Source organism: Lathamus discolor, chromosome Z (genome assembly GCF_037157495.1).
Source record: "Lathamus discolor isolate bLatDis1 chromosome Z, bLatDis1.hap1, whole genome shotgun sequence".
NCBI lineage: Eukaryota > Metazoa > Chordata > Aves > Psittaciformes > Psittacidae > Lathamus > Lathamus discolor.
This window is the reverse complement of record NC_088909.1, coordinates 2363142-2386777: the sequence shown is the minus strand read 5'-3', so window position 1 is coordinate 2386777 and position 23636 is coordinate 2363142. Positions and strand designations below refer to the sequence as shown.

Genomic DNA, 23636 nt, shown 5'->3' with positions numbered 1-23636 from the left:
TTCCTGCCCCACGCCCCGGGAATGCCGGGCTGGGAGCTGCAATAAATATTTATTTCCATGGGGTGGAAGCAGGTCACGGCCATGCACACCCCCAACCAGGGCAGGAACCCGGGGGGCAGCCAGCAGTGCCCCCATCCCCGGGGAGGTGTCATGCAGACAACCTGCCCCCAACACCAGACCCCCAGCTCCAGTCCCTGGGGCCGTGCATGGGGCTTGGGGGGTCCCCATGCAGGCTGCATCCCCTTCAGCAAGGCGCAGGGAGCCGGTCTCATTGTGCAGTGGCCTCCCTGGCTCCCCAAAGCCCGTCAGGCCATGGGCCAGTGCACGGGCAGCTCCAGGTCACCCATCTCCTCCTGATAGAGGCGGTTGAAGAGCGTGTTTTGCCACGGGGAGAAGTGGTCCCTCCAGTCCCCCACAACGCCTGCAGGATGGAGGGGACGTGGCGGCAGGGATGCTGCAGCCAGGATCAGCCGTGTCCCCGCCATGTCCCCTGCACCCTGTCCCCCTCACCTTTCCTCATGAAGCATCCCTGGCTGTGGTCCATGATCTCGATGGGGATGAGGGTGTAGTTGGCCATGGCGTTGTCGCGCATGGTGGCGAAGCTGCAGTGCTGCTCCAGGGCTGCCAGTGTCTCCGGTTCCAGTGGGCAGCCCAGGAAGGCGCTGAGCCGCTGTGCAGTGCCACGCAGGTCCTGCAGCAAGGGGGACGGTCAGAGCACGGCAGCCACGGGGACAGGGATGGGGACAGGGTCACGCCAGGGCTCACCTGGTGCAGCTCCTCGTAGGTGACATAGAAGATGTCCAGGAGCTGCCGCTGACCCAGCCAGCCCTTGACGTGGTCGAACCAGGAGCCGTAGTGCACTGGGGGAGGCGGGAGGTGATGGGGAGCCCTCACGGCTGAGCCCCAGCACCACAGGGGCTCCCCAGCCCTTACCTGTGCCCTCGAGGAACTGCGTGAGGAAGGTGTCGAAGGATCCGGGGTCAGGCAGGAACTTGGCCAGGCGATGGAAGTGGTAGAAGGAGACAGCGACGTCCTTGGGGTTCCTGGCCACGTAGATCACCTATGGGGGGGGATGGACGGCGTCAGCCCCACAGCGGGGGGATTCCACCCAGGCAGCCCCTGGCAATCACCCAGCTGCAGGAAGCCCCATGGGCACAGGATGCCCCTGTGGGGACTCCCCAGCCCATCGCAGCCCCTCACCTTGGCCTTGCTCTGCTGCAGGGCAGGGGCCAGGATGCGGGCAGGCAGATGGGTGGTGATGAGCCGGCTCGCGGCCGTGTCCCGCATGTCCTGCAGGGCCTCCCTGAAGTAGACCTGCTCCAGCCACGGCGCCCGCTCCCAGTTGGGGATGGTCTTGGCTGGGAGGACGTCCCCGTGGCTGAACAGCAGCGTCAGGATCTCCTGCATCCAGGTGGTGCCTGCGGACACGGGAGCCAGAGCCCTGTGAGGGGCACCGTGCGGCGCGGCACAGTGTGACACGGCACATCCCACCGTGGCACAGCACCGTATGGCACAGGGCCCAGCTCAGTGGCTCAGCACAGCGTGGCACAGAGCGGTGCGCCATGGGACCCTCTGCCAACCGGGCAGTGGGGACAGGACGGGGCTGAGGCGGGGCAGGGGCAGTGTTTTTGGGGTAAGGGAGCCCGTGGCTGGGGCCGGGGGTCCCTGCGCTGTGCCCAGAGCCGCCAGTGGCCACAGGGCCGTGGAAGGTCCTGCATGGAGAGGGGCTGGCCCCGGGCCCGGCCCCATCCCGCTCGCACTGGCAGCTCCCGGTGCTGCCGGGGAGCCGGGGCTGTGCAGCAGAGCCTGCCCCTGCTCCCCAGCCCAGCCTGGGGGTCCCAGCCCTGCCCCACTGCCCCGCACACCCAGCAGGGTTCCCTCCGTGTGCCCCATCGCTGCTGGCCCCCTCCGAGCCCCCCACCCCTCCGGCCCTCACCTGATTTGGGGTAGGTGGCAATGACCACGTCGGTGGGGCGGAACGGGAAGGTAACGGCGAAGCTGAGAGACTCCTGCGTGTGGAGGTGCCCCGGCAGGGAGATGCCGGAGAAGGTCTCGGTCACATCCATGCGCTCCATGTCCCGGCTGCTGCCAGGTTCGCGGCAGGAACCAGCCTTAAATAGCTGCAAAAGAGGAAGCTGTCCCGGCGGGCGGGAGGCGCATTCCTGCCGGGGGGCCGCGGATCCGGCCGCGCTGGGGCCATCGCCGGGAGAGCGCTGCCTGCGGGATGGCCCCGGGGCCGGTTTACCCCCGGGGTGGGACGGGGTCCCACACGGGCAGACCCGGCACTGCAGCAGAAGGGCCGGGGGGACCGCGCACCTCACTCACCTGGAGGTGGGAAGAGTGACGGGAGCCTCGCTGCTCACAGCATCCCTCAGTGCCAGCCCCACACTGCGCCCCACATCGCGCTCCCTGTGGCTGGCACTGGGCTGGAGGAAGGGACTCGCACCCCGGCACACTCAGGGACAAGGAGAGGGGCCGTTTCCATGTGGCTCCATGCCATTCCCAGCAGCCCCGCGGTGCCTCTTGCCACACACGACACAGCAGCATCAGTGTCCGCACACTGGAGCCCCGCACCATGGACGCCGCGCTGTGGGTTCCAGGGATGCCTCAGTTTCCTCCCCACAGCAGGCCCAAGGGTTGGGGGGGAGCCCGGTTCACATCCGGCACCATTGGCACCCCCGGGGCAGGGCCATGCTGCTGCCCCATGGCGGGGAGGTCTCAGCACGTTGCCGCGGGGTGCGCAGACACTTGGCCGCTCCCCGGCACCACGTCGGGGGGTGGCTCTGGGGTGGCCGGAGCCCTTCCCAGCCTCGCCGCCAGCACGCAAGCGGAAAACATATTTCACAGCCGTAACAAGCAGCATCCGCTCGAGCGTCCCTGGGACAGGGTGAGTGGGGGACAGGGGTGCCGGGGCTTGCCCATCAGTAGTCGGGGTGCTGGTGATGCCCGCACTCGGCTGGGATGCTGTCGGGTACCAGCGCTGGGCTGGGGGGTGCCAGCACTGAGGAGGCCAAGGCAGGGATGAGAGCGGCTCTTTCCCAACAATGAGAATCCGGGCTGCGTTGGAGGGGTCGGGAGCATTCCCTCAGCTATGCGAGGGGCCCTGCCACCCAGGAGGGCTGCGGCAGCCACCGTCACTGCACCCCGGTGCCCACTGGCAGGGCCGGGAGCAGGGTACGGCTGCGGCTCCTGGTTACTCATTGACGGCGGGAGGGGACGGCCGGTGCACGCGGCAGCGGTGGCAGGTCACCACGGCTCGTCCCCAGCCACACCGAGCAGGCGAGGATGCCGGGCAGGAGTGCGGTGGTGCTGGCGCTGACGCTGCGCCTGCTCCTGCCCAGCGCCGGGCAGCAGCACCGGGAGGAGGCCGAGCGCATCATGACGACCACGCCGGTCATCGACGGGTGAGCAAAGGTCGCCCGGCCCCGGGTGTGTGTGCCCCAGGAGAAAACCCCAGCCACAAAACCCACCGGGGATGGCCCCGCGGGGATCCCCATGCCGGGCACCTCGGCGTGAGGGGACAGCTCTCCTGGGGGATCCCAGTGCCTGGCACCCCAGGACCGTGATGCTGAGGGGATCCCCAGGAGGTGCAGCCCAGTGGGAGCAGGCAGAGAGCCGGGAAGCCAGGGGCTGTCCCGGGGGAGTCCCCGCTCACACCCCACGGGGTCGTGTCCTCAGGGATGTCGCCGGTGTCTTCCCAGGGCCGTCAAGAGGCTCCATCCTCCGCAGGGCTCCCCCATGGTGCCAGCCCCGGGTATAGGGTGCAGGAGAGGGGGAGCTGGAGGATGTGGGGTCGGTGATGAGTGAGGGGAGAAGTGGGAGGCGGAGGCCCCAGCACTTCCCCAGAGAGTGCTGGGAGCGGGGCACCGCGCGGCAGTGACGTCCTGCGGTGGTGACATTCCGACAGTGGTGACAGTGATTTCCTGCCGGCAGGATCCCGGCTGGCTCTCTGGGTGCGAGTGGGGTTGGAGGGATGCGTGAAGGGTCCCCGGCCTCCCTCCGGCTCCCTGCTGGCCAAAGGGGGGGACCTGGCTCTGGTTTTGGTGGAGGGCACAAATGGGTGGGGAGGTCGATGAGGGATGAATGGATGGGTGGATAAAAAGATGGAATGAGGGAGTGATTGAATGAAGGAATGATGGAATGGTGAATAAGGAATGGATGGATGGATGGATGGATGGATGCATGGATAGGTGCATGGATGGATGGATGCATGGATGGGTGCATGGATGGATGCATGGATGGACAGGCAGCCAGACAGCCCCTCACTCCTCTCTCCCCTTCCCAGGCACAACGACCTGCCCTGGCAGCTCCTCAAGAGGTTCAACAATCAGCTTGGGCTGCCAGAGGCCAACCTCCTGCTGCTGAACGGCACCCACACCAACATCCCCAAGCTGCGCAGCGGGCACGTCGGGGGGCAGGTGGGATAGCGAGGGGACCGGGGACACCGGGGTGGGCCTGGGGACACCATGGGGTGGCAGGGACCCGGGTCCGGGCTCCCCGGTGCTCACCGCGTGCTGCTGGGGGCAGTTCTGGTCGGCGTACGTGCCCTGTGACACGCAGAACAAGGACGCGGTGAAGCGCACGCTGGAGCAGATCGACGTGGTGCACCGCATGTGCGAGCTCTACCCCGACACCTTCGCCTGCGTCAGCGACAGCGACGGTGAGCGGGTACAGGGCTGGAACAGGGGTGCCCTGAGGGACCCCCCTGATGATGTCTGCCCCCCTGTCCCGCAGGCATCCTCCAGGCCTTCCGGAGCAACAAGGTGGCCAGCCTCATCGGGGTGGAGGGCGGCCACTCCATCGACAGCAGCCTGGGCGTCCTGCGCACCTTCTACCGCCTGGGCGTCCGCTACATGACCCTCACCCACAGCTGCAACACCCCCTGGTAGCAGCCCCAGCGGGGACGGGGATGGGGGGACAAGGGCCCATGTTGGGGTGCAATGTGTGGCCGAGCAGGAGCGCGTGCCCCGGGGTCTGCCCTGACGCTGTCCCCGCTCCGCAGGGCTGACAACTGGCTGGTGGACACTGGGGAGGATGCAGCCCTGCACCACGGCCTGTCGTCCTTCGGGAAGGTGAGTGGAGACAGCATCGGCAGCGGTGTCTGTGGGCAGTGGCATGGTGCCATGGTACTGGTACCCACCCGTCCCGTGCTGAGGCATTAAACCAAGTGGCCGTGCCCTGGGTGCACAGTGACCCTCACGCATCCCTCACCCACCCCATCCCCGCAGACGGTGCTGGAGGAGATGAACCGCCTGGGCATGATCGTGGACCTGGCCCACGTCTCAGTGGAGACGATGAAGGTGGTGCTGAACCTCTCCAAAGCCCCCGTCATCTTCAGCCACTCATCCGCGTACAGCCTCTGCCAGCACCGCCGCAACGTGCCCGACGAGGTGCTGAGGATGGTGGTGAGTGCTGGGGCACGGCCATGGGCAGGGATGGGGACAGCACGGGGGAAGCCGGGCTCAGGGCCGCCTCTACCCCAGGCCTCCACAGGCAGCCTGGTCATGGTCAACTTCTACAACGCGTACGTGACATGCGCGGACACGGCCACGCTGAAAGATGTCGCAGGTGAGGGGGGTGCCCGGTTTGGGGCTGTCAGTGTCCCCCCCTCTCCCTGCTCACCCTGTCCCCTGGCACCCGCAGACCACATGGACCACGTGAAGAAGGTGGCCGGTGCCCAGTCCGTCGGCTTCGGTGGTGACTATGACGGGGTCTCAGGGTAAGGCGGGTGATGGGTGCAGGATGGGCTGCGCCGGTGAGGATGGGGCTGCGCATCCCCAGTGTGGGGACGTGCCATGGGGGGGTCTCCCTGTGCCCTGCTTTGGGGTGTGGGAGGCGGCTGCCCCGGCACAGCTGCGGATGCCACAGGCTCCCCACTGGCTTGGAGGATGTGTCCACATACCCTGCACTGGTGGCTGAGCTGCTGGCGAGGAACTGGACGGAGGAGGAGCTGAAGGCGGCCCTGGCCGAGAACCTGCTCCGTGTATTCAAGAAGGTGGAGGAGGTGAGCAGGGCACGGGGATGTACAGGACATGGGGACACACAGAGCATGGGGACACATGGGGCAGCAGAGACAAACAGGACACGAGGATGTACAGCACTCTGGGCTGTATGGTGACACAGGGTGGCACGGGGACACGGGGTAGCAGATGAGTAGGAGCATGGGGACACTCAGGGCTTAGGATGTGTAAGGTGCCAGGGGCTGTGTGGGGCACAGGAACTGCCCCTCACTGCAGGAGCCCACCCTGTCCCCATTGCAGGTGAAGGCAAACCTGCAGAGCACGGCTGCCCAAGAGACACCCATCGCCTTCGAGGAGCTGGAGGGGACGTGCAGGACCCGCTATGGCTACACCAACAGTGCAGGCACAGCCCGGCTCCCGCTGGCAGCCCTGGTGCTGGTACTGGTGCTGGCGCTGCTGCTCTCCTAGCACTGGCTCCCACCGCAGCTCCAGCACCCTGCCCAGCAGGATGCCGGTACCTGCCCGGTGGCTGCCAGCCTGGGCACATCCCTGTGCCCCTTCCCTCCTGTGCCAGCACCACAAGTGAAATAAAGACATGCTTCAAGCACCGCTGGCAGCGTGCGCCTGTGCCGGGACCCTACAGAAACCACCAGCCCCATAGCCCTGCTGTGATGGCTCCAGGCTGGAGCTGATGAGCCACCCAGCACCTCACCGGCCACCCTAGGATGTCACCAGCCACCCTGGCTGCATGGTCCGGCCCCATGGGCACACACCAAGAAGCTGTAACTATACCGGGAGTGACACATCGCTGCAACACATGGTCAGAGTGGCTGTAGGGCTGCCTCCGCAGGACGCTTACATTCATCATTAGCTAATTAATTGGCTACTCAATTATCTTCTTAGCAATTTCCTGTCACATTTGGGAACAGCCTGTCTGTGGTGCGGAGGCGGCTTTGGGCACCGGGAAAACAGGCAGGGGAAGGAGAGCCATCTTCCTGTGGCATTCGCAGATTGGCTGCGGCACAGAGCCCGTCTGCCAGCCCGGCACCGGGATGGGATGTGCCCAGGACAGCCACCGCAGCGGGATACGGCCACCAGCAAGGGGTGAAGCTGCTGTCGGTGGGTGCCGGGGGCAGCACCAGGGTGTAAGGCACTGGGCTCCCACAGTGGGGATACGAGATGAGGATCTGCCCCTTACAGAGCCCGGCCTTCAACCAAGGACTAGGAAAGGTGTGGAGGATGGCACAGGGCATCGCTGTGGGTAAGGAGCTCAGCTCCAGCAGCTGCCCCGGCCTTCCAAGATGGTGATGGTGGCACTGAGGCCGCGGTAACTCCTGCTCACCCCGATTCCCCCCCAGTTCAGGGAACTGGTCTTGCTCAGCACAGGACCCCATCAGTGGGGAGCTATGGCTCTGTGGTGAACGATTCCCCTTCCCTGGGGAAGAGGAGGCAGGAAGCTGCAAGAGCAGGACTGGATCCCTCCTTCCCCTCCTCACCCCAGGTGCACAGCAGCCCCTTGGCCTCTATCCCAGGCAGGGGACAGGTCGCAGCCATCACACTGTGCCACAGGCAGAGAGGAGCATGGACGTGCTGTTCACATCTGAACACCCAGGCACGGCACGATGGATGGTCAGGGGTTGTTTATTTGAAATAGCAGAAGGGAATCAACAGGGGTTCGGAGAAGGCAGCAAACAAGACAAGCTTAAAAAAACAAAACCAACAGAACACACAAATGAAAGCACAAAGAAATATCACCCTGACAGAGGATGCTCCTCAGGGCAGCAGCTCCCTGGGCCCATGGGTGTCCCCTGTGCAGGCAGACAACTCTGCTTGCTGCCCAGCTCACTGGGACCTGGGACAAGATCCAGTGCTTCACCACGCACAAGTGACTTGGAGCCCAAAGCCACCTCCGGGGTCACCTCCCCTCACCCCACCACAGCACGGGGTGGGGAAGAAGGCTCCGTCGGTAACCAGACCCACGCTGCTAAGGCCATTGAACCCAGAGGAAATAAGGAGAACAGTGAGAAGTGTTTGTGTTGAAGTGCTGGGACACAGCCCCTGTCTGCAGTGGGTTGTGCGCCACGTCTGCACCCACAGCCTATGTGCCTAGGAACATCAGCAGCACTGGGAGCTGCTTCCCCCTCAGCACACTTTAAAATCCCCTTTGGAAGTGATGCATCAGAGCCACCCCACTGCAGTGGGACCAGCTGCCTGCCCCACACCACACAGGACCCAGCCAATGCAGCCTCCATTTACAGCCTGCAGCAAGTTAAAGTTCTTCCTCCCAAGAGCCAAAGGAAACTGCATTTCCTTCCCGGCATCAACCCAGCACCTCATGGTGCCTGGGAGTCGCAGAGAAGGGGCACAGAACACTTCAGTGTAGGAAGAAGGCTCTGAGGGATGAGCAGCCACGTTTGGCATGAGATGGGGGAGAGGGGCCAGGGGAGGCAGCCCCCTCTCACCCAGCTCAGTGCTGTGTTCTACAGGCAGCAGCAGCAAGGAGGGGACAGCAGAGGAGGAATGGCAGCAGACACCCAGGGGACGAGCCACAGCCAGTGTGGGCAGACGCACTCTGGGTATGGTTTAGCATTTATCGTCACACCCATCCGGCTGGGGGAGATGTGGGAACAGGGCTGCAGCCACCAGAGCTATGAGCACGGGGCTGGGAGCTGCTGCAATCCACTCCCAGCTGCTGAGCATGGAGCAGGGATTGCTCCACATGGGAGGTCAGGGCCTGGATAACCATTTCCAGACCAGAGAGGGTGGAGATGGGGGAGCTGCGATTCACACACACGCATACTTGTGCAGGGCAGGACGAGCATTTCAAAGGTCACTTTGTGGTAAGGAGCTCCAGGGAGGATCGGCCTGGGAGGACAAGGAGCTAGCGATTGGCAAGGTGAAGCCTGCAGCACGGGGCACACAGCTATGGCTCAGGAAGGTTACTGTAAGGGAAGAGATGCCACGACGAAACCTCCCCTTCCTGCAAGGCACTGACCTTCCCAGAAACCCCGCAGCTGGGAGAAACACCCTTCCCAAACCACTGCGAGGGGAAGGCAGCGCTGCGGGATCTCCCTGCTCCTTGTAAACAGCTCCTTGCTGCAGGCCCCAGGGAGAACAACCCAAGTGTGCTGCACACACACAGAGGCAAGTTAGGCAAGCAGCACCCCAAAACACACTGTGACCCGCCTCCAGAAGGATGCTTTTAGTATTAAATCAGGAGCATGACACTGCACCGTGAGACACCGCCAGAAACCGGCAGCAGCCCTCCAATGGAAAACACCCTGAAATCAGACCCAGTGAAGCATTCCTCCAGCCCGGAGAGGCCGCCTCTGCTCAAGAACCCCTGCCAAGACCGCTGCTGGTTCTGGGAAAAGCCATCACCACCACAGCCCCAAAGCAGAGTGTCCAGGCGCAGGCAGGGCTGGGGATGTGCTGCTGGAGCAGGGGATGGCAGCGGCTGTGGGGAAGGAGTCCTGGGCCCATCGGCCCCACACCATCCCACCAGGGGCAGCAGTCCAGAGGGGAGACAGGAGACCTTAGTTCCGCAAAGCAGCTAACCTGGAAGGAGAGCATGAGAGGGAAGGAAGATGAGAGCAGTTGTAACTCAGGAAAACCCTTCATCCGTGACTGCAGGGGCTGTCTCTGCCCAGAAACCTCCTGCTCTGAGGCAGAGGTGGGAGAAATTCTGCCCTGGATTAACGTGGAGTGTTCGGATCACACAGCCATGGCTGCCTGGGGTTAACCTGCAGCGTGACACCAATGCAGGCAAGGCCCTGAGGAGAAGGGGCTCCTGGTTTCTGTTCTGAGCACCTCGCTGCTGGCCCAGTGCCTCTCCCAGAGCTGTTCTCAGCTCCCAGGGGAGCACAGCCTCGGGGCTGTCCCCAGATGGACCCAGTGGGGGCTGCGTGGGGAGAGGAAGCTCATCAGCATCTCCTGGGGCAGTTCCAGGGAGACAGCTTGTTCCTGGAGCTGTTTGAAGGTCAGAGCCAAGCGTTTCAGAGCAGCAGCAGCTGCGTGAGGGTGAGCACAGAGCAGGGGGAGACTGTTCTGCACCCCATGAGGAGGGACTGCTGCTGAGTGCCAAAAGACACCCTGTCCAGGCACACAAAGCGGCCCCATGGCCCCAGATAGCCACCTCGCCTCTCTTCATAGGGTATCATGGGGACTGCCCAAGCACCAGAGCGGGGAGCTCAGCATTCCCCCAGCATGCCACAATGGGCTAACTCATCCCCTTCCCACTGCTGAGTGGTCCCTGGGAGGACTCAAACTGCCTCGAACAAGGCAGAAACCTGCGAAGCACAAACCTCCGTGACAGTTGGTCTTCCTGGGAGCGCACCGAGCTCTCCCCCACCGCAGAAGCACCCTCGGGGAGCTGGTTGAGCTGGTCCATGATCTCCAGCCCGTTCTCCTCCGCAATCTGGACAATGAGGCTGTCTACCTGCTCCTGTGGCGTGGTCAGCGTGGTGGCTGAGCTCATGGAGTCCTCCATGACCTGTGACAGACACAGCTTGTCACCCTGACTCACTGGGAAGAGCTGCCTGGACCAACCTGGCTGCTTCTGCCAAAGATCCTGCTGCAGATCCTGCACTGCAACCAGTCCCCTCAGCCATAACGGCCTCATGCTGACAGCATGAGAGAGGGGTGCAAGGTCTATGTGAGAGAACCAGTGTTGTTTTTGCGTAACTGGGGATGAGCTTACAGTATTAGAGCTTTAAAATCAGTATTAAAACTTTGCAATATTAAGACTTTTTAATACTGGGGCTGGGGCTAAGCTACTAAGGGAACAAAACAAAGGGTCTGAGATATCATAACTTAAAAAGACACAGTCTGTGGTTAAAGACAATATCATCCCTAGACAAAGGATACACTCTGTGGTTAAAAAGAATACCGTCTTTGTACAACCTATGCAACTAAGCTGGTGCAGGCTGGTTCTGTAGCTAAACAGTAAGTTGGGGTACTGCATGTCTGTCAGAGAGTTATGAAATCAAACCATAAAAGGAGATAAATAAATAAGAGGAAGGGGAGTATAAGATCGAGTAAGGGGAGGTGTAACCAGAGGCAGGACATTTGGCATATACATCATACATGTCAGAGAGGCTGCAAACCTTGGAGTACCCAGCCAATGGGGAAACAAGGGAGGGAACTTGCAGATGGGGTAGGAAACATAAATCATAGTTCTGATTTTGCTGTGTGTGCCTGCTTGCCAGGACACCCGTTTCTGCACAAACACTAATAAATAGCTGCTTCACTGCTGTGTCTACCCTGGGCTCAAGCTTTTATCCTTTTATCTAGAGACCATTTCTCACAGTCTGGTTCTACCACACCTAACCCTAACCCTAACCCCCTCTAAGCAACTGACACTGGGACAGCCACCTCCCTTGTCGTGCCACATTTGCCTCTCTGCACAGCAACTCCTCCCCTCTCAGGCAGCAGAGATGGGTCTTCCCCCATGTCTCTCAGCTCAGGGGGGGTTCCCACACCAGAGGTTGGAGTCCCCAAGGGGAACAGGGAGCTGCTGTGAAAGCCCCAGTTACAACTGGGACCCACAGCTCAGAGATGAGCCCACTGTCCCAAACCCCGCAGGCCCCAGCCCTCCCAGACCCTCCAGAGGCCACCAGCACTTACTGATGTGTGAACATCCAGATTCTGAACCTGCTGCTCGAATTTATCCATCACTGCAGACACCTTCTGCAGGTCCATGGAACTCAGAGCCTTGTCCAAGGCCTTGGTCACCTGGGCCATATTTTTTGTCACCTGCAAAAGGAGATTGTTTCATGGGCGCTCCCCCAAAGCAAGGTATGTTTCTGCTGAGAGTGAAACCCACAGCAGTGAGGGAGAAGCACCATTCAGATGCTCACAGCAGCTCTGCAAGGCAGGACAGGCTTTGTGGGCTCACCAAACACACCAAGGTCCAGCCTGGCTGTGGGTTTCCCTAGCCATGCACCATCACTGAAGACCCCAGGCAGTGCTCCTGGCAGGATGAGTCCCAGCCCACCACCCCTGTAAACACCACAAGGCAAGAGATCCCCAGAATGAGTCTCTCCCTCTGGGCAGCCATGGGTTAGGGATTTAATCCAGAGCAGCAACGCTATGAGGCTACCTCAAAAGGGCTCTTCAGAGGCTGAACTTGACTGAGAGGGTCTGAGCCAAGTACAAGGCCTGGTGTGACTGGGACAGAGAGCTCTGAAGTGATCTGAGGCAGCGAGAGGAAAACAGCCAACACATGATCATGTCTCAAGCCCCATGCACACCCAGAGGCTCTTACCCCCTTCATGGTCACTGCTGTCTGGACCTTGGAGGCCACTGCATCCACCCGGGAGGACATGCGGAGCCAGTTGAGCCCCTCATTCTTCTTGCGGATGGCATTCTCTGCATAGACACGGGCACACTCCACATTCTTCTGCTGAAGGGCCTGGGAGGGCAAAAGGGCAACCACTTACACAGAGAATGCACCAGAGGTTTACAAACAAGCCCACCCTGTTTGTGCCCGACAGCCTCCCAGCAGGAAGCAGCTCTACTGTGGCCTCAAACACTGAGCACGCCCTGGAACGGGAAGGAAACCCCTCTTGGTGTCACCGGGACACACCGTGTCCATCCAGCACATTTGAAAGCTGAGGGTGGGACTTGGAACACTTGGATGCCCACACGCGACACACAGTGAGGCCGCGGGGGGACCTGCCCCTTCCCCAGCCGCTTGGTGGAACATGGCAGGAGGCCAGCACCAGCGCGCAGCTCCAACCCACCTTCTTGACTTTGGCTTGCTCGGCCTTGGAGTCCTTCTCGGCTTTTTTGGCAAGTTTCTCCAGCTGTTTCGCTGTGAACTGCAGAGAAAGCGCCTGCTTAGGGCCGGGAGTCCCGCACAGAGCCGGGGCCGCGGGGTGAGGGCAGGGAGCCGGGTACCCACCACACCGCCGCCCCCCTCCCCGGGGACAGGAGCCACCCGGGGCACCCGGTAAACCGGGAAAGCCGATTCCCCTCTCCCGGGAAGGCAGCGGCGGTCCCGGAGGACAAACCCGGCTAAAGGGCTCCCTCTTCCCGCGGCCGCCGGCATCGGCGGGGCGGCCCCGGCACCCCCGCGCCTCCCGAGGGCGGGTCTCGGCAGCGCAGAGCCTCCCTCCGCTCCGGCGCCGCAGCAGAAGCCCCGACGAGGAGCGAGGCCGCGGGCGGAGCGGAGCCCGGGGCCATGGCGGGGAGGCGGACGGCGACCGGGCCCTCCGGGAGCACGGGGACGTGACGGGGAGCAGGCGGAGCCCGCGGCCGGGCTCACCTTCAGCTGGAACAGCGTGTCTGCAAGGGAAAGAGAGCACGGCCTCAGGCGCCGCACCGCGGCACCGCCGGTACTGCAAGCCCGGCGCCGGTCCCCACGCCCGGTACACCCCCACGCCCGGCACGTTCCCGTTCCCGTTCCCGTTCCCGTTCCCGTTCCCGTTCCCGTTCCCGTTCCCGTTCCCGTTCCCGGCGCGGCCGAGGCCGCAGTTCCGCCCGTACCGTCCATCCTTCCCCCACCGCTGACTTCCGGGTTCCGTGCCGCCGGTGCCACCGCTTCCGGGGTGCGCGCGCCGGTTCTCGCGAGATCACCGCCCGGCTGCGAAGTCACGGGGAGGGGTGGGGGTCGAGTGCGACGTCCGGCGAGGGGGGAGCGGAGGGGGCGTGGTCATGTGGTTGGGCGGAGCCATGGGGGGTGTGGTCAGGATGGGGCGTGGCTATGAGGCGACGAGGCTACGCCCAGCGGCTTTTGTCGCTGGTGCGCTGCGCTGCGCATGCGTGGCGCTATGGCGCCCGCTCGAACCGTCATGGCCGACGGCTACGGGCCCGAACCGGAGCCGGACCCCGAACCGGAGCCGCTGCGGCTGCGGCGCCTGCGGGGTGAGGGGTACTTCGAGGTGCCGGCGGCGGAGCGGGTGAGCGCGGCCGGGAGCCCCGGCCTGCGGGGGGCGGCTGTGCGGGGAGTGGGGGTCTCGGACCCCTGCGGCCTGCTGTGGTGGGGGGGGGGGTGCCCGCAGGCCCGGGCCGGGTTTGCTCCGCAGCACGGAGTGCGGCTGAGGGCGCTGTGCGTGCCCGAGGGGGTGAGGGGCCGGCGGGGGCAGCGCTCGCTGTGATGCGGCTCTTCCGTTCCAGCTGGGAAGATGCCGGAGCGTGAAGGAGTTCGAGAAGCTGAATCGGGTCGGGGAGGGCACCTACGGCATCGTGTGTAAGTGCGGCTGCTGCCTGCGGGCCTGGGCACAGAGAGCGGCTGGGCGGGCTGCGCCCATGTGCTCCATCCACCTCAGCATCAGGAGCGTGAGCGCTCCAGGGCGCTGTCACTGCCGGTAACGCTGGGAAGAGGCTCCTGATGCAGGCGGCGTTTGCGGGCGCTGAGCGGGTGTCCTGTTCTTCCAGACCGGGCCCGGGACACCCTGACAAACGAGATCGTGGCACTGAAGAAGGTGCGGATGGACAGTGAGAAAGATGGTAATGGAGGAGCGGGAGAGCTGTGGCAGGGGCGTCCGCGGCCCCTGCTCGAGGCAGTCATGCAGCATGGCTGTTGCTCTTTGCAGGAATGCCCGTCAGCAGCTTACGGGAGATAACGCTGCTCCTGCAGTTTCGGCACACCAACATCGTGGAGCTCAAAGAGGTGGTTGTAGGGAACCATCTGGAGAGGTGGGATTCCCTCCTCTGGCCTCCCATTGTCTCCTGTCTTCTCTGCCTTTCAGAACCTGCACAGCCCCCTCTGCTGCCTCTCTCAGTGCAGACAAGTGCTGGAACGCTGGAGAAGTGACATGGGGAAGGGTCCTGATTGTGTCTTGTCTATGACAGTATATTCCTCGTGATGGGGTACTGCGAGCAGGACCTAGCCAGTCTTCTTGAGAACATGCAGGCACCTTTTTCAGAGGCTCAGGTAAAGATCAGGACAGGCTTTGGGCACATTACCCCTGAGAGAGTGCTGCCAAATCACACTGGGCACAAGGGTGGGCTCCCTGGACCTTGTGCTGGGCTTCAGCAGGGCTGGGGAGTACCAGGGGAGCTGGGATTCCTGGGCTGTGTGTGTGGAGCTTGGGCTTAGCTGGCCACTGAAGAACTTTCCAGGCATTTTCCTGGCTGGAAAGTTCAGGTTCTGGGCTGGAGCAAACTGTAAGGGGAACAGAGCTGGGAGAAAATACACAGTATGCCCCGAGGCAGCCCATGGTGTGCTCTGGGAGGACATGCGGACTTACACTCTGCAGAGCACTAACATACATGGCAGGCTGGAGGGCACCCAAATGGGTTTAACCACTGGGGGTTTGCTGGTGCTGCCCTCATAGAGGTGGATGCTCCTGTCCTCTGTCTGCAGGTGAAGTGCATCATCCTGCAAGTCTTCAAGGGCCTGGAGTACCTTCACAAGAACTACATCGTCCACAGGTGGGAATGGAGGGATGAATGTGGCAAGTGAGGAAGGGGGGGGCATAGGGAGAAGGAGCTGATGGGAGGAAGCCCTGGGACTACAGCGTTCTTCACCTCCCACACCCATGCCTGGGGACAAGCAGCTCTGTGTGTGGGGTTGAAGCGAATTGGTGGTTCCATGTGGGAGCTGGAGTGGAGCAAGGAGAGTAGGATGAATGATGGGATTTGCTTCTTCTTGTGGTCGCTTGGCTCGGGGCTCTGTAGCTGCCTATGAGCCCTGGATATGCGTCCCTGAGGAGACGCAGGTACAGGAGGAGCAGGGCCTGAAGGGTGCTGCTGACCAGCCACTGACCTGCTCTTCCCTGGCAGGGATCTGAAGGTGTCCAACCTGCTCATGACTGACAAAGGCTGTGTGAAGATAGGTGAGCCCCCAGCTGCTGCCAGTCCAGCTCCTGCCATGGATTGTACCCACAGTTCTCCCTTTGCTCCGTGAATCAGCTGGAGCCAAGAGCTTCCTGCTGATCCCAAGTCTCTGTTGCAGCTGATTTCGGACTGGCACGCACCTATGGGATGCCACCAAAGCCCATGACACCCAAAGTCGTCACGCTTTGGTGAGTGGCTGGTGCTGGGGACAGAGCTGTGCTGGCTCAGTGTGACACAGTGTTGTAGCAGGGCCTTCATTTGTCCCCTTGAGTCAGTGCTGTCCCTCACGCAGGTACCGAGCACCTGAGCTGCTGCTGGGGATGGTGAACCAGACCACCAGCGTTGACATGTGGTAAGGGCAGAGCAGGAGGGTGCTGAGGAGGGGAGCTGCAAACCCACAGGGCGGATCAATGGATGGGCTTTTCCTATCTCCATTGATTTGCATGTTGACTGCTCTGCAGGGCTGCAGGCTGCATCCTTGCCGAGCTCCTGGCACACAAACCACTGCTGCCAGGTACCTCAGAGATCCACCAGATCGATCTCATTGTGCAGCTCCTGGGGACACCCAATGAAAACATCTGGCCGGTGAGAGCAGTCCCCTGCTCCCTGCCCTCCCCTGCCTGCCGTGCCCACCTCCAACTCACACCTGATCCATGCAGGGCTTCTCCACACTGCCCCTGGTGAGCCAGTACACGCTGCGGAAGCAGCCCTACAACAACCTCAAGCACAAGTTCCCCTGGCTGTCGGAGGCTGGGCAGCGGCTGCTCAACTTCCTCTTTATGTATGATCCCAAGAAACGGTAAGACACATCAGCAGCTCAGCGTGGGCAGGGGAGGAAGCCTGCGTCCCAGACAGGGCTGCCTCTGTCACACTGTCCCTAGGGCCGGGGGAGGCAGGTCAGCACGTTCACATATCCTCATCCCTGCAGGGGCACAGCAAAGGACTGCCTAGATAGCTCCTACTTCAAGGAGAAGCCCCTGCGTAAGTAGCCTCCCGTGGGGCAGGGTTGGGGTGCTCTGTGCCCCGTTGACCCCTGCTCTCTTCCCCACAGCCTGTGAGCCAGAGCTCATGCCCACCTTCCCACACCACCGCAACAAGCGGGTGGCTGCCACCAGTGTGGGGATTGAGAGCCAGGCCAAACGCAGTAAGCCCTGAGCTCTGTCCCATGGGAGAAGCATGGCACATGCCAACTGGGATGGCTTTCCTCGGCTGAACAGCACCAAGGGCTTCAGCCCTTCCCAGGACGGCTCCCAGTGCGGAGATGGCCTGGCTGCAGTAGGGAAGCGCTGTACCGGCTCCAGCGCGGAGCACCAAGAGCAGAAGAGAAATGAGGTGCAGGGATACACAGGGCTCCACAGGAAGAGGCTGGCATGGGGCCCTCAGCCAGTGCTGGCTGCATGGAGTAACCCAGACTTTGCCATCAATAAAGGCACCTGCCAGCAGCTTAGAGTGATTTGCCTTATTCCTCGGTTCTGCCTGGGCTGGAAGAAGCCACAGCCCCACTCTGTTCCTTTGTGCTACAGGGATAAGAGCACCCCTAGGCTCTGCCTCCCAACATAGCCTTAAATCTGCCTGGCCCCACTCTCCTTGAAGGAAAGAGCTGCTCCTGCAGGCCCCATCCCACCCCTGTTCCTGCCCCTGTACACCCCTGCACAGCATGAGGACACCACCACACTGCAAGGCAGCTGCACTTTACTGAGATGCATCCAGACATGTACAACAGGAGGGCCAGGGTTGGAGTGGGCTCCCACCACCCTGGGGATGAAGCAAGCATAGCCCAGACACTGCTCCCTCCCTGTGGAGAGAGCAAGTGTCCCTCAGGCCCAGCAGTGGCTGTCCCCATCCCTTAACGGGCACAAGGGGATGTGCACAGCAGCAGCACGCTGCAGTGCTACAACTGGGGCCCGCAGCTCTCGGACAGCAGCATGTCCACCTCTGAGCGCTGCAGCCAGAGCCGCTGCTGGCGCTCGCTGAGCAGCTCCTGCCCACTGTGGTGGCTGCGACAGGCCAGCCCGGCTGCGCAGGCACCAGCGTGGAGCTGCTGGCAGGTGGTGCAGCAATAGGAGGGCAGCACGCCCCGGCGCAGGCATGAGTGCAGCTGGTAACAGGGCAGCTCCGGGGCCTCTTCGGGAGCTGAAGGGCAGGGAGAGTCCTGGGGCTCCCCGAGCACTGGAGGGCCTCTGCTCCCTACAGCCAGGGTGGGGAATAGGCTGCTGGCCCCACTGGGGTCCTGCTGCAGGAAGAGGTGAGAGGAGGAGGTGTCCAGATCAGGGCTGCCGACAGACAGCCCCAGCTCCTGCCCAGCTTTGGGCTCTCCGCAGCAGTCCCAGCTCCTCAAGGGCATGTCCAGGGCATCCAGTGGGCTGCCAGGGTCACTCTGCAGTGCCTGGGGGTGTGTGTCCTCGCCCTCCACATCCTCAGGGCTGCTTGGCATGGCTTGGTAAAGGTCCACGTGGTCACTGCAGCCAACAGCCGCCTTGGGCTGCATCCCCATCTGCTGCAGCATCTTCACACAGGCCTCCATGTCCCCAGCCAGCCAGCGGGCCTGCAGCAGGTCCTCGGCGCTGGGCTGATGTGGGCGCAGCTGCAGCACCACCTCCACCAGGATCTCACACTCCAGACGGCAGGCCAAGAAGCCGCAGGCAGCAGCGAGCAGCTCGGGCTCCGGGGGGAGCCGGGAGACCATCAAGCGGTGCTGGTCCTGCCGTTCATAGCCCAGCCGGGCGAAGCTCCTCTCGAGGTCGTCTTCAGGGAGTGCTGAGCGCAGCGAGTGCACGTAGGCACCGGAAAAGGTCTGCAACGAGAGCGGGGACACGGCTCGAACCCCGGAGTGCCCCCCCCACCCCACCCCAGCCCAGCCCCGGGGGTGCGGGCAGGCCCGCGGGCCCTCACCTGCACGGTGCCGAACTCCTTGCGCCAGGGGAAGAGGTAGAGGTTGATGGCCGCCAGCTCCAGCAGCCAGAAGGCGCGGGCCAGGCCCGGCAGTGCCTGCCCCGGGTCGGGCCAGCCCCGCAGCCCCCGGGCCAGGAGCTCGGGCGCGTCCTCCTGCAGGGCCGTCAGCACCGACGGCTCCAGCCGCAGCCGCCGCCGCAGCCGCTCCAGGAAGGACGGGTCGGAGCAGGGCACGGCGCGGCCGCGCCGGAACTCGCGCTCCAGGCAGTGCCGGTACTGCTGCCCGTACTGCTGCCGGTACTGCTGCCGGTACTGCTGCCCGTACTGCTGCCCGTACTGCTGCCGCAGCGCCGACCCCGCGCACATCCTGCCCGCGCAGGCAGCGTCAACCCCGCGCTCCGCTCCGCGCCCGCTCCACCCGCGCTCCCCTTCCGCTTCCCGCGCCACGCCCACCGCCCCGCTGACGTCACCCAGGCGGTGGAACCGCGGGAACCGACCCCGCGCCCACAGCGCCCCCCGCAGGAAGGGAGGAGCGACCCCCGAGCCAGCCCCGGCTCTCCCCGGCCCCACCGCGGGGACGCGACCCGGGGGGCTCGGCTCGGTTCATCTCCACCGCAGGGACCCCCGCGGCCCCACACCGGGTCCGCAGGGATGGGGAGCAGCAGCACCTGGCGGTGGATGGCGGGGAAGGGTCCCCGCGGCTGCCTCCTCACTGCAGGGACTGCACGTAGGACAGGGCGCTCTGCAGGGATGTCAGGCAGTATCCCTCCTCCCCAATCAGGCACCTGCACCACGGCCACCACAGCGTCACGGCTGGGACACCACCACAGACAGGGCAACAACACAGACAGGACACCACCATGGCCATCACACCATCATGAGCACCACACCACCACGGCCAGAACACTGCCACAATCGCCGCACCACCGTGACTGCTACACGACCACAGCCAGGACCACCACAGGAAAGACACCAGGACACAGTCATGGCCACCACTCTGCCATGGGCAGCCAGCAGCACAGCAGCCAAGACACCAGGACACTGCCACAGACACCGCATCATCATGGCCAGGACAGGACACCACACTGTCCCAGCTGGGACACTGCCATGGCCACCACAGCATCATGGCTACCACATCATGGCCATCACACTGCCACAACCAGGACGCCACCATGGCCATCACCCCATAGCCCTGCACACACAGGAGCCACATCTCCCATCTGACCCCTCCCCATTTTTCTATCAATGCCCCCAGCCAAGGGGTACCCGCACACACCCATGTCCCCCAGGCACTTACCCCTCATGGATGAACTCCTCCAGGGCAGCACACTCAGACAGCAGCTGGGGCAGCCCCGTCTGCAGCACCACGTAGGACAGGATAGGCAGCAGGTCATCTGCTCCACTGCTGCCAACAGGAACCATCAGCCCCATAGGCAGTGGTACCCCCCAGCCCCCCACATCCACACCTCCCATCTCCCCACCACAGCCCTGGCTCTGCTGTGTTTGGCCATGGGGCTGGCTGTCCCCCACGGCACTCACATGGCAGCGGTGGCGGGGGTCCGGTGGTCCCGGGCGCCGCAGTACTCCTCAGCACACTCGCAGATGCCGCGCAGGGCTCGCACTGTGGCCCAGAGTGGGGGATGCTAAGGTTCACCCCGGACTCCCCCCCAGATCCCTCCCAGCCAATGCACTCACCAATGCACTCCAGCTTCCTGCGGGGACAGGTCTCCAGCGGGATGAGGCGCAGGTCCTCGATGGCGGAGCCGTACGCGGGGCAGCCGGGCGCTGGGGGCAAGAGCCGGGACGCCAGCCCCATGTCGGTGGGGCCAGCGTGCTGGTGCCGCTCCATGCTGCGGGCCAGGGCCGCTTCGTGGGTCTGGTGCACGCTCCTGCAGGCAGAGAGGCGAGGGGCTGCCGGGGAAGGGGCTGCGGGAGCCCAGCCCAGCCCTGGGGTCTCAGTACCTGTAGAGAGCCAGCAGCGGGGCCCACAGCGGTGGGAAGAAGGCTTCCTCCAGGCAGGCCAGGCACTGGTCCTTGCCAGCGGCTGTGTTCAGCCCCTCGAAGGCCAGCAGCGTCAGGGACAGCAGCCTGTCTGAGAAGGGACGAGTTACGCAGTATGCTCGGTGAGTGACCCCACGACACGCTGCTCTCCCCACCCGGCACCCTGAGATGCTTCAGCTAAAACAACGCAGTGCAGGGGTCCTCTCACTCCCCCAGAGAGCCTACAGCGGGGGAAGACTCCCCCGACCCCAGCATCCATCCCTCACCGATGGCATTGTGGATGTCCCGCACGATGCCCTTCAGCTGCTCCGGTAGCGTCGCCTCTGTCCCGGGGCCATCCGGGGGCTCCGCGGGGGCCCAGCCCTCGGGTGACGCCAGGAACCGCTCCAGGTCCTCGAAGGAGCTCTCCCGGGGGGTCTGGGGGGCTGCCCCTGGCCCTGTCCAGCCGCCCTCTGCTTTTGGGGGGCCAGCAGCAGCGAGGGGCGTGCTGGAGACGCTGTGCCGCAGCCCGGCCGCACCGTGCTCGGGCACCGAGAACATGCAGTGGAGGCTGCGGGAGGCGCGGAGCCGGCGGCCCCCAGGCTCAGTGGGCAGCGAGCCCCCTGCATCCAGCGGGAGAGAGCTGAGGCTGGCAGGGGACCCTGCGGCAGAGTTGGCAGCACCACGGCTGACGGCCGGGTACAGGCGGGTGTACACCGCGCACTGCAGCTGCCGCAGGAGCTGCGCGATGGGGTGCTCGGGGAAGCTGGAAGCATAGGAAGCGGTGGGCAGGGGGCATCAGCATGTGGCTGCAGCCCCCTTGCTCCAAGAAGGGTCCTTCCCCATCCCAGCACTACCTGAGGAGGCAGGAGAAAAGCCCTGACACCAGGGAGAGATCCGCTGGGCTCCGCTTCAGCTTGGCTTTCCACTGCCTTGGCCAGTCCTGGGGAGCATCAGAGGGGATGGTACAGCACCCTGCCCCATGGCACAGCACCCAGAGACATCAAGGCTTTCTGCCTCACAGCACCTGAGGGCAGCACGCATCCTGCACCCCTCTGTCCCCACGCAGCCTCTGGTGCGTACTCACATGGTCCTGCTCATACTCGAGGATGGCAGCGTAGAGGGCTCTCTGCTCCTGCTCCTCAGGGGTGAGGGCCACGCTGCTGGAGAACCTCCTGCGGGTGGAACGGTCCTGGTGAAGGCACTGCCAGGGTGACCACGCACCCCCGGTCGCCTGCTGGGACACCCCTTTACCTGTTGGCAGCCTCCTGCAGCCGCAGCCGCCGCTCCTCCATCTTCCGCTGCAGCTGGGCCAGGGCAGAGTTAAGGCTCTGGAGCTCCCGCACCCCTGCGGCACCCAGTGCAAGCGGCTGACGAGCACAGCCCCCAGGATCAGCCCTTCCCCACCTCCATCATCCCATCAGCAGCATGAGAGCAGGACCCCAAAACCCTGTCTGGGACCAGCTCAGGAATGGGGCACAAGCACCAGGGGTGGGAGATGTGGGGTTCCGGGGGGCCCAGCACACCCTCACCACCAGGAAGGATACAGTCTCCTCCCGGGCCTTGGCGATCACCAGGTTCTCCATCATCTGCCGCTGCAGAGACAGCGTCTGTGAAGCAAGCAGCGTGTCGGGGACATCTGCCCAGAGCCCATGGCCACCAGCACGGAGCAGGGGTCCCTTGGGCACTGCAGGGCCCCTTTCCCCTCCCAGCCCACCCCGGGGGGGGGGGGGTGTGCTCCCCACTTGCCAGGGACGTCTTCTGCAGGGCCTGGCTGGGGTTCAGCCGCGCCACCCGCGCCTCGTAGGCAGCCTTCAGCTTCTGGTTCTGCAGAGACGCCTCCTCCAGCGGCGTCAGCTCCCTGTTGGGAACCTGCCCTCAGCACCCACCACAGGGCGCAGCGATGGGTGCCGGAGCCCCCTCCTTGCCGTGCCCCACTGCTGGCACAGCCGGAGCCTGGGTATGGTCCATCCCAGCCCCACAGCCCCACAGCCCCACAGCCCCCAGGCAGGCCCGGGGCAGCCGCCAACCCCGTGTCCCCGCTCACGCACTTGCGCGCATTCTGCGCCTCGGTGATCTGCAGCTTCTGGAAGATCTCCGGGGGCAGGAACGGGGAAAGCTTCCCCCCCTCATCCGAGAGGACGCGGCGGTGCCTGGGGAGGGCAGCGGGGGCCCCACCGCGCTCCTGCGCGGCCGGTTTGGCCTGGGCTTTCCCTATGGAGAGAAGGAGAGGTCACTGCGCCCCTCCAGCCCGCACAGCACCCCCACCTCGGCGGCGGGGTCCTGCAGCCCGCACTCACCCAGCGCCGCCGCGATGGACTTCACCCTCTCCAGGCACTGCTCTGCCAGCTTCAGCATCTTCGGGGTGTCGGGGCTGAGCCCCTCGCTGCCGTCTGTGGGGAGCGCAGGGGCCGCTCACCCACCAGGGACACCGGGCACGGACGGCTCCGGCACCGCGGCGGGCACCGACGGCACGGCCGGGCATTGCCTTACCTGCCCCCGCCGCCTCCTCCTGCAGGGCCTGCGCGATGAGGGTGATGCTCTTCAGGTACTCCACGTAGGCCTCCTGCCGGGGACACGGGGCTGAGCCGCGGGCCCCGGCCTGCACGGGACCCTCCGGTGCCCGCCTCTGCCCGGGAGCCCCGGCCGCAGCCGCCCCGAGCGGCCAGGACGGGCCGCGGAGGCCGCGCAGGATCGGGCCCATCCCCGCGGTAACGGGCGGGGCGGGGACACACGCCCGGGCCCTCACGGCCTCGGCGTCCGCCGCGCCGGCGACACCCGATCGGAGCCGCCGGGGAGGCCCCGGGGGTCCCGCTCCGCGCTCACCCGCGCCCGCCCGGCACTGTCCATCTCCAGGGCGCCGCTCGCCGCCCGCATGGCGCTCTGCAGGGCCCGGCCCGCCCCGGGCCCCCACGGCCCCGCAGGGCCGCCGCCGCCCGCCGCGGCCATGGCGGCCGCCGCCCGGAACGGCGCGATCGCGGCGCGGCGCCCCGGGGGGGAGCGCGGCGGGGACGGACCGGG

At 64.4% G+C, this 23636-nt stretch overlaps 6 protein-coding genes across 11 annotated transcripts; 2 read left to right on the top strand and 4 right to left on the bottom strand.

The window, feature by feature from the left end:
* Positions 1 to 2831, bottom strand: LOC136005371 (sulfotransferase 1A1-like). The gene is made up of 7 exons (XM_065662786.1): positions 2326 to 2831; positions 1937 to 2120; positions 1201 to 1418; positions 934 to 1060; positions 766 to 860; positions 511 to 691; positions 1 to 421 (listed from the first exon to the last, which is right to left on the bottom strand). The coding sequence occupies exons 1-7, from the start codon at positions 2575 to 2577 to the stop codon at positions 306 to 308; spliced, it is 1173 nt and encodes a 390-aa protein (XP_065518858.1). The 5' UTR covers positions 2578 to 2831; the 3' UTR covers positions 1 to 305.
* DPEP1 (dipeptidase 1) lies at positions 2682 to 6569 on the top strand. 2 transcript variants are annotated; one of them, XM_065662784.1, is made up of 11 exons: positions 2682 to 2887; positions 3267 to 3404; positions 4286 to 4418; positions 4528 to 4660; positions 4735 to 4885; positions 5003 to 5072; positions 5229 to 5405; positions 5484 to 5568; positions 5644 to 5719; positions 5869 to 6004; positions 6261 to 6569. In XM_065662784.1, the coding sequence occupies exons 2-11, from the start codon at positions 3286 to 3288 to the stop codon at positions 6426 to 6428; spliced, it is 1248 nt and encodes a 415-aa protein (XP_065518856.1). In that variant the 5' UTR covers positions 2682 to 2887; positions 3267 to 3285; the 3' UTR covers positions 6429 to 6569. The 2 variants fall into 2 exon arrangements, with proteins under 2 accessions (XP_065518856.1, XP_065518857.1); XM_065662785.1 differs by having other exon boundaries at positions 3162 to 3404.
* A 1016-nt stretch (positions 6570 to 7585) lies between these two features.
* On the bottom strand, positions 7586 to 13595 carry CHMP1A (charged multivesicular body protein 1A). 2 transcript variants are annotated; one of them, XM_065661226.1, is made up of 7 exons: positions 13449 to 13595; positions 12865 to 13247; positions 12704 to 12781; positions 12226 to 12372; positions 11586 to 11714; positions 10265 to 10452; positions 7586 to 9518 (listed from the first exon to the last, which is right to left on the bottom strand). In XM_065661226.1, the coding sequence occupies exons 1-7, from the start codon at positions 13453 to 13455 to the stop codon at positions 9497 to 9499; spliced, it is 954 nt and encodes a 317-aa protein (XP_065517298.1). In that variant the 5' UTR covers positions 13456 to 13595; the 3' UTR covers positions 7586 to 9496. The 2 variants fall into 2 exon arrangements, with proteins under 2 accessions (XP_065517298.1, XP_065517297.1); XM_065661225.1 differs by having other exon boundaries at positions 13228 to 13247; positions 13449 to 13535.
* On the top strand, positions 13066 to 17185 carry CDK10 (cyclin dependent kinase 10). Of its 3 annotated transcripts, none has more exons than XM_065661224.1 (13): positions 13066 to 13297; positions 14079 to 14151; positions 14340 to 14411; positions 14498 to 14600; positions 14757 to 14838; positions 15271 to 15338; positions 15690 to 15742; positions 15862 to 15931; positions 16036 to 16095; positions 16205 to 16328; positions 16403 to 16542; positions 16672 to 16724; positions 16795 to 17185. In XM_065661224.1, exons 3-13 carry the CDS (start codon positions 14393 to 14395, stop codon positions 16896 to 16898), a joined length of 876 nt encoding a protein of 291 aa, XP_065517296.1. In that variant the 5' UTR covers positions 13066 to 13297; positions 14079 to 14151; positions 14340 to 14392; the 3' UTR covers positions 16899 to 17185. The 3 variants fall into 3 exon arrangements, with proteins under 3 accessions (XP_065517296.1, XP_065517294.1, XP_065517295.1); XM_065661222.1 differs by lacking the exon at positions 13066 to 13297 and adding an exon at positions 13621 to 13861; XM_065661223.1 differs by lacking the exon at positions 13066 to 13297 and adding an exon at positions 13772 to 13861 and having other exon boundaries at positions 14340 to 14386.
* Positions 17186 to 17418: 233 nt separating this feature from the next.
* On the bottom strand, positions 17419 to 19392 carry SPATA2L (spermatogenesis associated 2 like). Its single transcript, XM_065661221.1, has 3 exons — positions 19304 to 19392; positions 18636 to 19002; positions 17419 to 18537 (listed from the first exon to the last, which is right to left on the bottom strand). The coding sequence occupies exons 2-3, from the start codon at positions 18999 to 19001 to the stop codon at positions 17635 to 17637; spliced, it is 1269 nt and encodes a 422-aa protein (XP_065517293.1). The 5' UTR covers position 19002; positions 19304 to 19392; the 3' UTR covers positions 17419 to 17634.
* On the bottom strand, positions 19011 to 23567 carry VPS9D1 (VPS9 domain containing 1). Of its 2 annotated transcripts, XM_065661220.1 has the most exons (15): positions 23442 to 23567; positions 23109 to 23181; positions 22916 to 23008; positions 22667 to 22829; positions 22365 to 22476; positions 22163 to 22225; positions 21870 to 21922; positions 21703 to 21790; positions 21473 to 21558; positions 20903 to 21381; positions 20598 to 20727; positions 20331 to 20524; positions 20175 to 20256; positions 19933 to 20037; positions 19011 to 19420 (listed from the first exon to the last, which is right to left on the bottom strand). In XM_065661220.1, exons 1-15 carry the CDS (start codon positions 23562 to 23564, stop codon positions 19345 to 19347), a joined length of 1920 nt encoding a protein of 639 aa, XP_065517292.1. In that variant the 5' UTR covers positions 23565 to 23567; the 3' UTR covers positions 19011 to 19344. The 2 variants fall into 2 exon arrangements, with proteins under 2 accessions (XP_065517292.1, XP_065517291.1); XM_065661219.1 differs by lacking the exons at positions 19011 to 19420; positions 19933 to 20037 and having other exon boundaries at positions 20120 to 20256; positions 21870 to 21963; positions 22148 to 22225; positions 22361 to 22476.
* Between the last annotated feature and the right edge of the window lie 69 nt (positions 23568 to 23636).